This window comes from Pochonia chlamydosporia, assembly GCF_001653235.2.
Source record: "Pochonia chlamydosporia 170 chromosome Unknown PCv3seq00015, whole genome shotgun sequence".
NCBI lineage: Eukaryota > Fungi > Ascomycota > Sordariomycetes > Hypocreales > Clavicipitaceae > Pochonia > Pochonia chlamydosporia.
The window spans coordinates 331,821-343,447 of NW_019154050.1; the positions used below are offsets into that span (position 1 = coordinate 331,821).

An 11,627-nucleotide genomic window follows, 5' to 3' on the forward strand; every position below is an offset into this window, starting at 1 on the left:
TTGAAAAGGTTCGGCTAAATCTATTGGCTTTGGTACGAGTGTGCGCTAAGCCAGTTCAGACCCAACATCTGTCCAGAAACCCTCAGCCTCTGTCTCGACGCGTTACAATGGCTGCTTTATTCCCTTCCTCGGCAGTGGGAGTTGCACCTGTTGCGTCCCATAATGTGTGCTCCAGCCAACGGGCCCGAAGTGTAATGACGAGAGCAGGCAGGAGACTGCCATATCATACTAGATTTCTTCTCGAACTGCGGCTGGATATTTCGGGTTTTGCTCGACCACGTCGGAATACTATCTTTGCGGCCCAAAGCTTCTTCCCCAGCGTACTGTAAAATTGTATCGGCATCTCCATCAAATGAACCTCCTCGAGCATGGACAGGAATATCCCGGACCGTGGGCCTGCTGTTTTCGCCCTCACCACTGGGACTTTCGCGCTGACATCCTGCTTTGTCGGGGCCCGCATCATTTGCCGGTATGGAATCGTTCGTATAATCGGCTGGGACGACAAAGTCATGATGATAGCTTGGGTCATCGCCTTCTTCCTGTCATTCACAGTCGACCTTGGCGTCGCCAATGGCCTCGGGAAGCGAGACAATGATATTTCAGACGATGACAGGGCCACTCTACGACGTTGTGAATACGCTTTCTCTGTTTTATATGTAAGTGCTTAGATGCTTTCGCCAGCACCCAAGTGCTGTAGCCAACAAGCGCGTGCGTACATCAATGTCCCTAATATGTCTCAAAATACAGAATCCTGCTCTTATGGCGACCAAGACCAGTGTCTTGATCTTCTATCTACGCCTAACCAAAGGCACGCAGATATTTCTCCGCCATGTCTCATGGGCGACACTTCTGGTCGTTAATCTTACCGGCATCGTCCTCACAGTCATGAACATTTTTCTTTGCAGCCCAATCAGAGCTGCCTGGACAGTGGGCGTCGACGAGAGTGCTACTTGTATACCGCTCTTGACTGAGCTCATTTGCGCCGCGCCAGTCAACATCATCACTGACTTAGCAATTCTTACTGTACCAATCCCCATTCTCACTCGCCTGCGCCTACCATCGCGGCAGAAGATGATCCTCGTCGTTACCTTTGCCCTTGGCATATTCATCACAGTCGTCAATGTCATTCGTATCTACTACTTGCAGAAGGCTATAATCGAAGTCCCGACATCCGACTCGTCGACTGGACCCAACATGAGGTTCGGTGACCAGGCCGACTTCGGCTGGTATGCATCCCTCTCCCTCATGTGGAGCGTCGTAGAGGTCAATGTCGGACTGGCATGTTTATGTGTCCCCACCCTCAAGCCTTTGGTCCTCAAGCTTCTCCCACGCGTGCTGTACGATTCGGCGAGCGCCCAAACCTACGGCAGTTCTCAAGGGTCGGGTGATCTCTCGATGCCACCATTTCGAAGCCAGACATCGGTCACTTTACCTGCGATCAGAAACAGGGTATCCTTTGACTTTGCCGACGTCAGGCAGCCGAAGCGCATGCTCAGCGTTAATAGCGTAGAATCCTTCAAATTCTGCGCCATTGTTTCGATCCTCTTCTTCCTTTGGGGTGTCTCATACGGCCTTCTTGACACCCTGAATAATGCTGTTGCGTCCATAAACCACTTGACTACCGCCCAGTCCCTTGGTTTAACGACCGCATACCTAGGAGGTGGCTACTTCTTCGGTCCTTTGCTTGTGGGCCAATGGATCCTCCGAGGGGACACGCGCTACCGCTCGGGGGGCCATGATATTACCGCCGAGAGTATCGGTGGCTTTAAGGCGACGTTTATCGTTGGGTTATGCATCTATGGCATAGGCACTATCATTTTCTGGCCCTCTGCGGTCACAAATTCCTACGGCGGGTTCCTGCTTAGTAGTTTTATTGTCGGATTTGGACTGTCCGTGTTGGAAGTTGGCGCCAATTCGTTCATGATTCTGTGCGGCCCGCTCCAGTACAGCGAGACCCGACTTCTACTGGCCCAGGGTGTCCAAGGCGTTGGGAGCGTCATCAGCAGCTTGTTGGCTGCAAAAGTTTTCTTCAAGGACCTCATTCAGAACGATTCGGCGAACGGCATGGCCCTTATCAACGTGCAATGGGCATACCTGGGTATCACCTTACTTTGCGTCATCCTGGGGCTCTGGTTTTTCTACATATCTTTACCAGAAGTAAGCGACCATGAGCTCGAACAGTCCTCCAATCGTCTCCCTGTCAACCCCAAAAGGAACACGGTAACCGGCCTCCAGCTGCGGACCATGAGTCTTATACTAGCTGTGCTCGCGCAGTACATGTACGTCGGAGCGCAGGAGAGCGGCATCATCTATTTCCCTCGTCTCCTCACGTCAGGACTCGCCTCCCGAAACGAGACGAATCGTTCTGTAGGCAGCAGTACTATATATAAACCGCTGGTGCTTGCAATTTCAACATCTGATTATGTGCTCCTGGGTCGCACGGCGTTTACCATATCTCGATTCCTCATGGGCTATCTCACGTACGTTTCCGTCGCTCAGCCCCGACTTCCACGACCACACACCTACCTGGCCCTCTGCATCGCTTCGGGCTTCCTTTTTGCGCTGCTCACCGTAGTGCTTCACACATCTGACCCAAATCTTCTGGCTATCCCGGTGATTCTTTATTTTTTTTCTGAAGGGCCTATCTGGCCTTTGCTGTTTTCGATTGGCCTTCGAGGCCAAGGCTTGCGAACGAAACGTGCCGCCGCCTTCCTTACTATGGGTGGATCTGGAGGAGCATTCTTCCCCTTCATCATGTATGGACTTGTCAAGTACGGTTGTACTGTGCAAACAGCGTTCACTGTCATCGTTGGGCTGCTCGTCGCGATGGCGGCCTACCCACTGTTTCTTGTATCTTCTAGCGGCGCTATGGAACTCGTGCAGCCATGGCCAGCCGTTCACGTGCCCACTAACCAAACACTGGCTAGTCAGTCTGTTGTCAATAGGCAACTCGACAACAGCAAAAACCAGAACGTCTGGGGGATGCGATCGCTACAAAGTGGTGAGCAAGCTGGGTAGACTGTTACAGTGACACCGCGACGACCATCTACTGGATTACAGTATCTCTCAGCTGCTTGGAAGAGGCAGTTAACTGGTCAAAGGGCGGGAACATAGGTCCGAAAGAGGTGACGTCGAATTCTACAACGGATCTGTCGGATAAAACTGCCTATGTTCATTCGACACGCAGCTGCTTTGCCTGAAAGGCGACACCCCACAGGCAGCAGTATTCCAAAGTATTTAGTAATGGGGGATTTCTCTTCTTCAGGCTTTCTATCCATACGCGTATGGATTAGTTAATCCATATGGAATATTCCATACGGGACTCTTGTATTCCATACGTATGGAATAATGGATTACATCGGGAGAACACCATCTCCGTCGCTGCCCCCTCTTTCTCTGCCCTGTCAAGATCAAGACGCTCATTCAAAGCAAGCGCAGTATGGTACTGCCTACGAGGCAACAACAATTGTCATACTGTGCCTGACAGCAGTATTCTAAAGTATTTAGTATTCGTATAATTCCACTCTTTTTGTAGGAAATCTAGAGTCTCTCGTTGCCCGATTCACAGGGGATCTTCTGCCCGATCGTCGTCCGGTTATGCAAAGCAATCGTGAAGTGTGACACACCCCTAGGATGTCAAAATTCCGGCCTTCGAACTTATTTCCTTGTTCACGCAGCAGTCTCGCCAGCGAGAGCTTTTAAAAAGAACCTAGAAACAGCTTTGGACGCTGCTGGTAGTATCACAAGGGCATTTCATTCTTACAACAGTAATGCCTGGTGAAGATGACATCATTTCCTGTATTTCCATACGTATGGAATAAGATCCATACTGGCTGGGTGTCCGCAATCCATACCAAAAACCTTCCATATGGAATGTGGAATATGGATAGATTGATGATTGATTGATTGATTGTATTTTCCGTCCAGCGACTTTGGTCGCTCAGGTCTCCTATCGGAGCACAGGACGTGCTGAGCTAAACTATGTACAACTTCAACCACAGAGACGCTTCACCCAGCGCTTCTTGCAAGACCTCGCAGGTTGAGCCGTCAGGCTCAATCTCAGGAGGCGGCTTACCTACCCCGGCAGAGGAGGTAGGTTGTCAACGAGCACACAGTACAAGTGTCTATGGCTGCTCCCTCTGAGTAGAGATCCTTCCACAATTTATCCAGCATTGTATCAGCTCCACCCAGGCCGCAACCTAACATGAACAAACATGGTCTGCTGTGACCCAGGTTAGCACTCTCGTTCGGGGCCTTCATCACGTCAGCGGGAATGTTAGGCAGTGGCCGTAGCCACAATGGTCAACCCTTGGTTTTCCTGGTCAGAATTCTCTCGCGTCCTCGCCAAAGCTGCTACCGCAGTCCATCCTCCAGTAACTGAGCGATGGAAATGGCGCAGGGGCGGCGGCAGGGAAAAACCCTTCGAAGGAATCAGAGGCTGTCGAGCAGCCTGCCCAGTGTGTCCAATAGTGTGATATTACCATATATGATTAGATTTTCGAAGGTCATATCATATATGATATGGCCATTACCCTCACCATACCATATGAGGCTGATATGATATGATCACAATATATGGTAATATACACGGCCATATTATTCACGTGATAGTCCTACGTCTGCGAATTGATCGCAGATACGCAACAGCAGCCGGGCAGCCACAGCCCAATCAAAGTCTCATCAGCTATGGAAATTATAGTGGAATGTCTCCGCCTGCATCAAGGTCGTCGGCAAAGGCCACCCTGCTGCCTTTGCCAAGCCATGATTTGAGGCATTCCGTCGCCTCAATACTTTCAATGCCCATGCGATTCCTACGGTCTGTAGTAGTGATCTTTGTACCTGAAAACAGGCGTTCTGGCTCCGCCGACATTGCCGGAATGGACAACACATGTAAGCCATGATAGATAGAGCTGGGTAAGACTTCCTCTGAATGGGCTCAAGCCACCAGAATCGAGGATCCGTCACTTCTGGTACTATTGGAGCAAGAAGATACTTTGTGTACTCGTCCTGACCGAGGCTGCTCCCTTTCCTCTGCTGCGCCCACTTGTGAAAGGAGTTCTTGACCTCATTACCTGCTTCTGACGTCTGAGTAGGGACTGTAACTGCAGTGGATTTATATTCTTTGGTCCAGAAATCCAACATTTGTTTCCGACAAGGTTCCCGCCAGTCTGAAGGCCAATTGTTGTCAATATAGTCCCACTTCCACTGTGGAGATAATACTAGTGCTGCAATATAGACCGGCGATCTGTCCGTCAAGCTGTAATACTTATCCAGCTTGGCCCAGCTAGAGTTGCAACATGGAGTCAAACCCGTCTCCCATTCGTTCGGCGATTGCGAAAACATATCCACCACGAAACACTGAAGCATACAGCTCCGAGACGGAACACCCAAGCCCAGAACCAAGTTCAGAATACCTACCATCATCATCGCCATTGAACTCCTCGGCAAACAAAGACGTGGCTACCAGGTCCCGGGTCCGCTGCGCACCCTCTGACAAAGAAGACCAGGAACGCGATACTTCACCGGACTCATCAGCTTCTGATGCTAGCCAGGCTAGACTCGCCAGGAAGCGTGGCTTCAGTAACGTGAGCGTACTCGTGCCCCGCCCCACTTTATTGGCACTCGCAGGACTCGCACCATCTAAAGATGGTGCTCACCACCAAAACGGACAGATCACCACAACGGACACTTTTTTGTCTGCTCAACTTTAAAATCGCTTCAGCGTCCTAGGAAGGAAACCACTCTCGTATACTACCGCTGGTTTCAACCTTCCAGACATCCTCCATTTACGTGCTACCTTTGCTGCTTCAAATATTGTCCGTTTAACGATATTAAATACCTTCTGATCCTGGGCCTCTCTACCACCTTCCTGGCCTTAGCCACCAAGTCTTCTTCCTTACGCTGCACCATGTGCCGAGCTTGAGCCACTGTCAACACTCCCCCCGATTGGAGTGGTGAGTTTTTCATAGCTCGCCGTTGTTTTTGGATACGCTGCGCATATTGAGTCCTCCCCAGATCCCTCTTAGTCTGCAGGAGCTCGGTTGCACTGACTAGCGACCCCCTGATAAACCGACTAATATCGTGTGCAAACTCTGGATCCAGATCCCGGTCTTCTTGGAGGACGTCCTCTAGCTTGTCAGCCACCTTGTTCATCTGCCTGAGCGTCAACGGCGTTGAAAATGGTGATGAACGCATGCTCCTGAGCTTGAAGGTGGCGAGGGTGTCTTCTTTGCCTGGCGCTCTTCAAGAATCTGAAGAACTGGCTGTGGGTTGAATGGCCAGATCCCGGTCTTCTGAATGAAGAGAGGATGGTGCTCTTCTTGAATGCCCGCACGCGAACCTCTTCAATACTGCTCAGAAACTCAACCTTGGTGATGTTGACGAGGCCGTCTCGAACCAGCAGATCGAGTGCCTTCGCGTGGTAGTGTTTCAATGGCTGGAAGACCACCACATCCACTGGCTGCAGGAGGTGCGTCAGATTTGGAGGCAAACCGAAGGGCACGATATTATGGGCGTCACAGTAGGTAATAAACTCCCTGGTATGATGTGAACCATGCCCGTCAGGGATGAGAAGTCGCTTTCTTCCCACTGTTTTCTTCCTTGTGTGCTTGTCAAAGTGTTCAAGCCATTCTAAGCCTACTTGATCATTCGTGTAGCCACTCGGGGTCGGTCTGATGGCTGTATCTGGGTTTAATTCAGGCTGTGCATACCATTGAGCCATATGGACTTGCCCAGCCACGATCAAGAAGGCGGGTATGTATTCCCCGCCAGCAGATATAGCCTCGATCGCAGTCGCAGACTCCCTGTTTTCGGGAATACCAAAATAATGAGCTCTCTTGCGCTTTGTGACGATCATTTCATTCTTCCCAATGCCAATGCGAAATCCAGTCTCGTCCATATTCCATATATCTTCTGGCAATATCCCTTCTGTCTGATAGACGTCAGACAGCCTCTGGAAATACTCCTTAACTCGGCTCAGATCTTCTGACGCCTGGCGGTCAGCGTGTAGCTTCCTCTGTAGCCTTTTGCCATACTTATGGCGCCGCAGAAAGCGGGTAGTCCAACTGGGGCCAACGACAGGCGGATTACCACGGTTGGCTTGCGGGGCTCGCTCTCTCAGAATATGGTTGGCCGCATCTGTAACGAATTCTGGTCGCACAGCGAGGTTGATTTGGTCGAGTCGATCGATGTAACGACACAGAGCCCTCCCTTCAGCGATCGATAATTTCGTGTTGGCCGCAGGGCGGCCCTTCTTAGGTGGTTTGCCGTCAAGCCGTCTGAGCAGTCGGTCACGTGGCACGCCGAATTCCCGAGCCACGGCGGCAATTTTTGCAGCAGGAAACTGCTCAAGATACTGAAGAGCTTCTTGAATCCTAGATTCCATGGATTCGGCTGGCCCCTTCAAGTTTTGGTCGACATATGCGGCAGTCTTGGCTACAGGACAACAAAAGTGTCCGTTGTGGTGATCTGTCCGTTTTGGTGGTGAGAACCATCTTTAGATGGTGCGAGTCCTGCGAGTGCCAATAAAGTGGGGCGGGGCACGAGTAGCCACCTCCTAGGTATGCGGTCGTTAAACCAAGGGACTGGGCGGTAGTCATGTGGTTTATGGACGCAACGCCGCTATTCAGCGTGTCAAGAAGGCCGTATGAGACTCCCCAAAGGAAGAAGAGGATGGAAACAAGGGCGCAGAATTTGAAGGAATCTATGCTATTGACGCTGAGCATGCGCTTCGGCTCCCTCGCGTCGGCAAAGTCACAGGATACCCTGTTTTTAATTGCAGGTAAAGTGGCCGACGTTTGGTCTCGAAATGGTGGCATCGAGAGATCACCCGACCCTTGAGAATTGCTGTAGGTTTGGTTGCTTGCCGAATCGTACAACACATTGGGGAGAAGCTTGGAGGACCAGAGGCTTGAGGGTGGGGACACATAAGCATGCCAGTCCGACATTGACCTCTACGACGCTCCACATGAGGGAGAGGGATGCGTACCAGCCGAAGTCGGCCTGGTCACCGAACTTCATGTTGGGTCCAGTCGACGAGTCAGATGTCGGGACTTCGATTATAGCCTTCTGCAAGTAGTAGATACGAATGACATTGACGACTGTGATGAATATGCCAAGGGCAAAGGTAACGACGAGGATCATCTTCTGCCGCGATGGTAGGCGCAGGCGGGTGAGAATGGGGATTGGTACAGTAAGAATTGCTAGGTCAGTGATGATGTTGACTGGCGCGGCGCAAATGAGCTCGGTCAAGAGCGGTATACAAGTAGCACTCTCGTCGACGCCCACTGTCCAGGCAGCTCTGATTGGGCTGCAAAGAAAAATGTTCATGACTGTGAGGACGATGCCGGTAAGATTAACGACAAGAAGTGTCGCCCATGAGACATGGCGGAGAAATATCTGCGTGCCTTTGGCTAGTCGTAGATAGAAGATCAAGACACTGGTCTTGGTCGCCATTAGAGCAGGGTTCTGTAGTTGAGACGTATTAGCGACAATGATGTCCGCACACGCATGTTGGCTGCAGCAATTTGGTATTGTGGAAGCATGTAAGCACTTACATATAAAACAGAGAAAGCGTATTCACAACGACGAAGAGTGGCCCTGTCATCGTCTGAAATATCATTGTCGTGCTTCCCGAGGCCGTTAGCGACGCCAAGGTCGACTGTGAATGAAAGGAAGAAGGCGATGAGCCAAGCCACTATCATGACCTTGTCGTCCCAGCCGATTTTACGAACGATTCCATACCGGCAAATGATGCGGGCCACGACAAAGCAGGGTGTCAGCGCAAACGTTCCAGTGGTGACGGCGAAAACAGCAGACCCACGGTCCGGGATATTCCTGTCCATGCTCGAGGAGGTTCATTTGACGGAGATACTGATTCGATTTCGCAATGTCCCGGGAAGAAGCTTTGGGCCGCTGAGCTGGTATTCCGAGGTGGTCGAGCAGAAACCGAAATATCCAGACGCAATTCGAGAAGAAATCAGGTATGATATGGCAACCTCCTGCAAGGTCTCGTCGTTACACTTCGGCCCCTTGGCTGGAGCACATCATGGACGCAACAGGTGCAACTCCCGCTGCCGAGGAAGGGAATAAAACAGCCATTGTTGTCGGGTAAAACTGCCTCTGTTGATAGAACAAGCAAACTTGGTGTAATTGCTTAGCTGTCATAACGTCGGTTATCATGACTAAACTTAGCCGAAAAACAGATTCGGACGAAAGGAAGTGTTTTGATATTAAAAGGAGAGCTGCAGACTCTGTCTGCAGCTCGAACAACAACAACAATTTTGACAAGAAGCTTAGTTAACAATGAGTCTCATAACGTGACAATTGTAACGTCGGGGACCCATCAACCGCCCAGACCCCTCAACCGCCCACCCGTGGTCCACAATGGCATCACATTGGAACCTTAATTCCAACAGTCAGGATAGATGAAAATAGTAATATTTGGTGTTTTCTATTTGTTCAATTCCCACTCATTGCAGAGGGAATCAAATTAGACCCGTCTGCAATAGAGGGTGCTGCAGGTTCAATTGGAAGATGCTGCCGGGTCATTTCAACGTCTCTGATATTGATGAACTTTCTATTAGGATCATGCTTGACTTTCCGCTTCTTTCTTGGTTTCTTTTGATCAACCTGCCGCTGTAGTGACTGAATCTTCCGGTCAGCTTCTACTAGCTGCATGTTCTTATCGTCAATTCCCTTCCGAATCTTCCGAAATAGCTGACGGGCTGTTGGACCTAAGTCTTGCTGTTTGAGAAGTTGGGGAATAAGGTCAAAAATTTAACTACCGCGCTGTGGGGTCTTTATTAGGTCATTTTGCTGCTTTGTACACATTTGTGGTGTCTCTTTGGTTATTTCCTTGAGCGGCAGAGTCGCTGATTTAAGGGATTTTGACAGGAGAGGCCTGCTGACATTAGTCGGGTAAATTCCAGTGGCTCTCCAACCTGATAGAATGTTTCTTTTGGTGATTCCGGTAGTCCGAGCTTTATAATAACATTCAAGAAAGGTTATCTTGTTTGTAGTAATTGAGGGTGTTAATAATTGAAGGTCCATGATTGAAGCGCGATAGCTAGCCTTAACGGAGCTAAATACACCAACGTCAAGCGGCTGCAAAACGTGGGATGAATGCTCTGGTAGGAAAAGAAGGTATATATTATTTTTGAAGCATTCCAGCATAAAATTATCGGCAGGATGACTTCCATGGCCATCTACTATTAGCAGCCGGGCCTCTTTTGGGTTAGCTGGTGCTGTCTGTGGGATAAAGATGTCGCGCAACCAAAAGAGACCAATTTCATCAGAAGTCCAGCCATTTGGTGATACTGTAAAGTGCCAATCTTGATATTTATCGAATTTATCGGGAAACCATTGCTGTTGAACGCTTGCTCCTTTGAATATCACAAGGGGGCTAATGACTCTGCCGTCTGCTGAGATGCACTCGATAATTGTCGTCCAAGAGCGTGACCCAGGCTGCTTCCTAATAATTATTCGAATTTCCGCGCTCCCAATGATAAGACCATTGCTCCCTTGGCCCTCTTGGATACCAGTCTCGTCCATGTTGTATTGATTCCGCGCTGGAATTCCCTGTACTACAGGAAACTGGACCAGGGAAAAGAAGCTCTTGATTGTATCAGCAGAAGCCCCATTAATGCGACAGGAATCCATCTTCTTGCCTTTTCTAGTTGCTATTTCAGGATGACGACGTATAAAGCCTTTAATCCAATTCTTCCCAAGAGGGCGATGGTCGCCTCCCTTGGCAAGGATATGTGAGACAAAGTGGTAGAGTTGTTGATGTGTAACTGGCACGTTTAATGACGTTTGGGCTACTATCCAAGTAACCAAGTTGTTTTCATCCTTCTGTGATAGCCGCTGACGTGGTTCATATGCATCAATTCGCGACTGGGAGCCAGAAAGTCGATCTCGAATAGTTGTCCTGGGTATCCCCCATTGTGCTGCAGCTTTCCGGGCAGACAGACCATTGCGCACAGCTAATATAGCAGATTGAATATTGTCTTCCGTGTATTTTGACATGCTGATTCTAAACATTTAAACAGAATTGTAATTGCTCTAAAATTGCGCGAGAAATCGCGGTTGGAATGCAGGTCATTTGGTGTTGAAAGGATGAAAAAGGGTGGGCGGTTGAGGGGTCCCCGACGTTAAAGCATCGAGACAGAGGCTGAGGGCTTCTGGACAGATGTTGGGCGTGGACTGGCTTACAAAGATGGCGCACTCGCACCCAAGCCAATAGATTTAGCCGAACCTTTTCAAACGTCGTTTCCTCATGTTGAGAGCAACTCCTGCCATGGCCCAGTGGGCGGCATCAGGGTCATTTCTTTCACCTCAGGTTGACAAGCTCCACCGATCCAGCCATGCCAGCCCGAAACATTGACAAGCCCCAGACCGACATCAGTGGCCCAGCTCCAGAAGGTATTGACGCCATCCAATCTCCCGCGATTCATGGACCTGGCCACAAGTGGCATGCTCAAGGCACTGGGCGAAGACAATGTCAGTCAGTGAGAATAAACCACGAAGCCCAGCCAAAGTGAAACCATGAAGACTCTCAATTGAGACCAGCGTCATCCCAAGGACTGGTTGTTTCCTGCAAAAAATCCAAGTTCAGCCGCGAAGGCATA

At 50.0% G+C, this 11,627-nt stretch overlaps 3 protein-coding genes across 3 annotated transcripts; 1 reads left to right on the plus strand and 2 right to left on the minus strand.

The window, feature by feature from the left end:
- Positions 1–368: 368 nt before the first annotated feature.
- VFPPC_11446 (MFS transporter) lies at positions 369–3,018 on the plus strand (the record flags this gene model as incomplete). Its single annotated transcript, XM_018289631.1, has 2 exons — positions 369–656; positions 748–3,018. 2 exons carry the CDS (start codon positions 369–371, stop codon positions 3,016–3,018), a joined length of 2,559 nt encoding a protein of 852 aa, XP_018135959.1.
- A 3,118-nt stretch (positions 3,019–6,136) lies between these two features.
- VFPPC_11444 (l-fucose permease) lies at positions 6,137–8,843 on the minus strand (the record flags this gene model as incomplete). Its single annotated transcript, XM_018289630.1, has 4 exons — positions 6,137–7,467; positions 7,553–7,908; positions 7,988–8,466; positions 8,556–8,843. 4 exons carry the CDS (start codon positions 8,841–8,843, stop codon positions 6,137–6,139), a joined length of 2,454 nt encoding a protein of 817 aa, XP_018135958.1.
- A 934-nt stretch (positions 8,844–9,777) lies between these two features.
- VFPPC_17125 (transposase) lies at positions 9,778–11,040 on the minus strand (the record flags this gene model as incomplete). Its single annotated transcript, XM_022429063.1, has 2 exons — positions 9,778–10,614; positions 10,681–11,040. 2 exons carry the CDS (start codon positions 11,038–11,040, stop codon positions 9,778–9,780), a joined length of 1,197 nt encoding a protein of 398 aa, XP_022283892.1.
- Between the last annotated feature and the right edge of the window lie 587 nt (positions 11,041–11,627).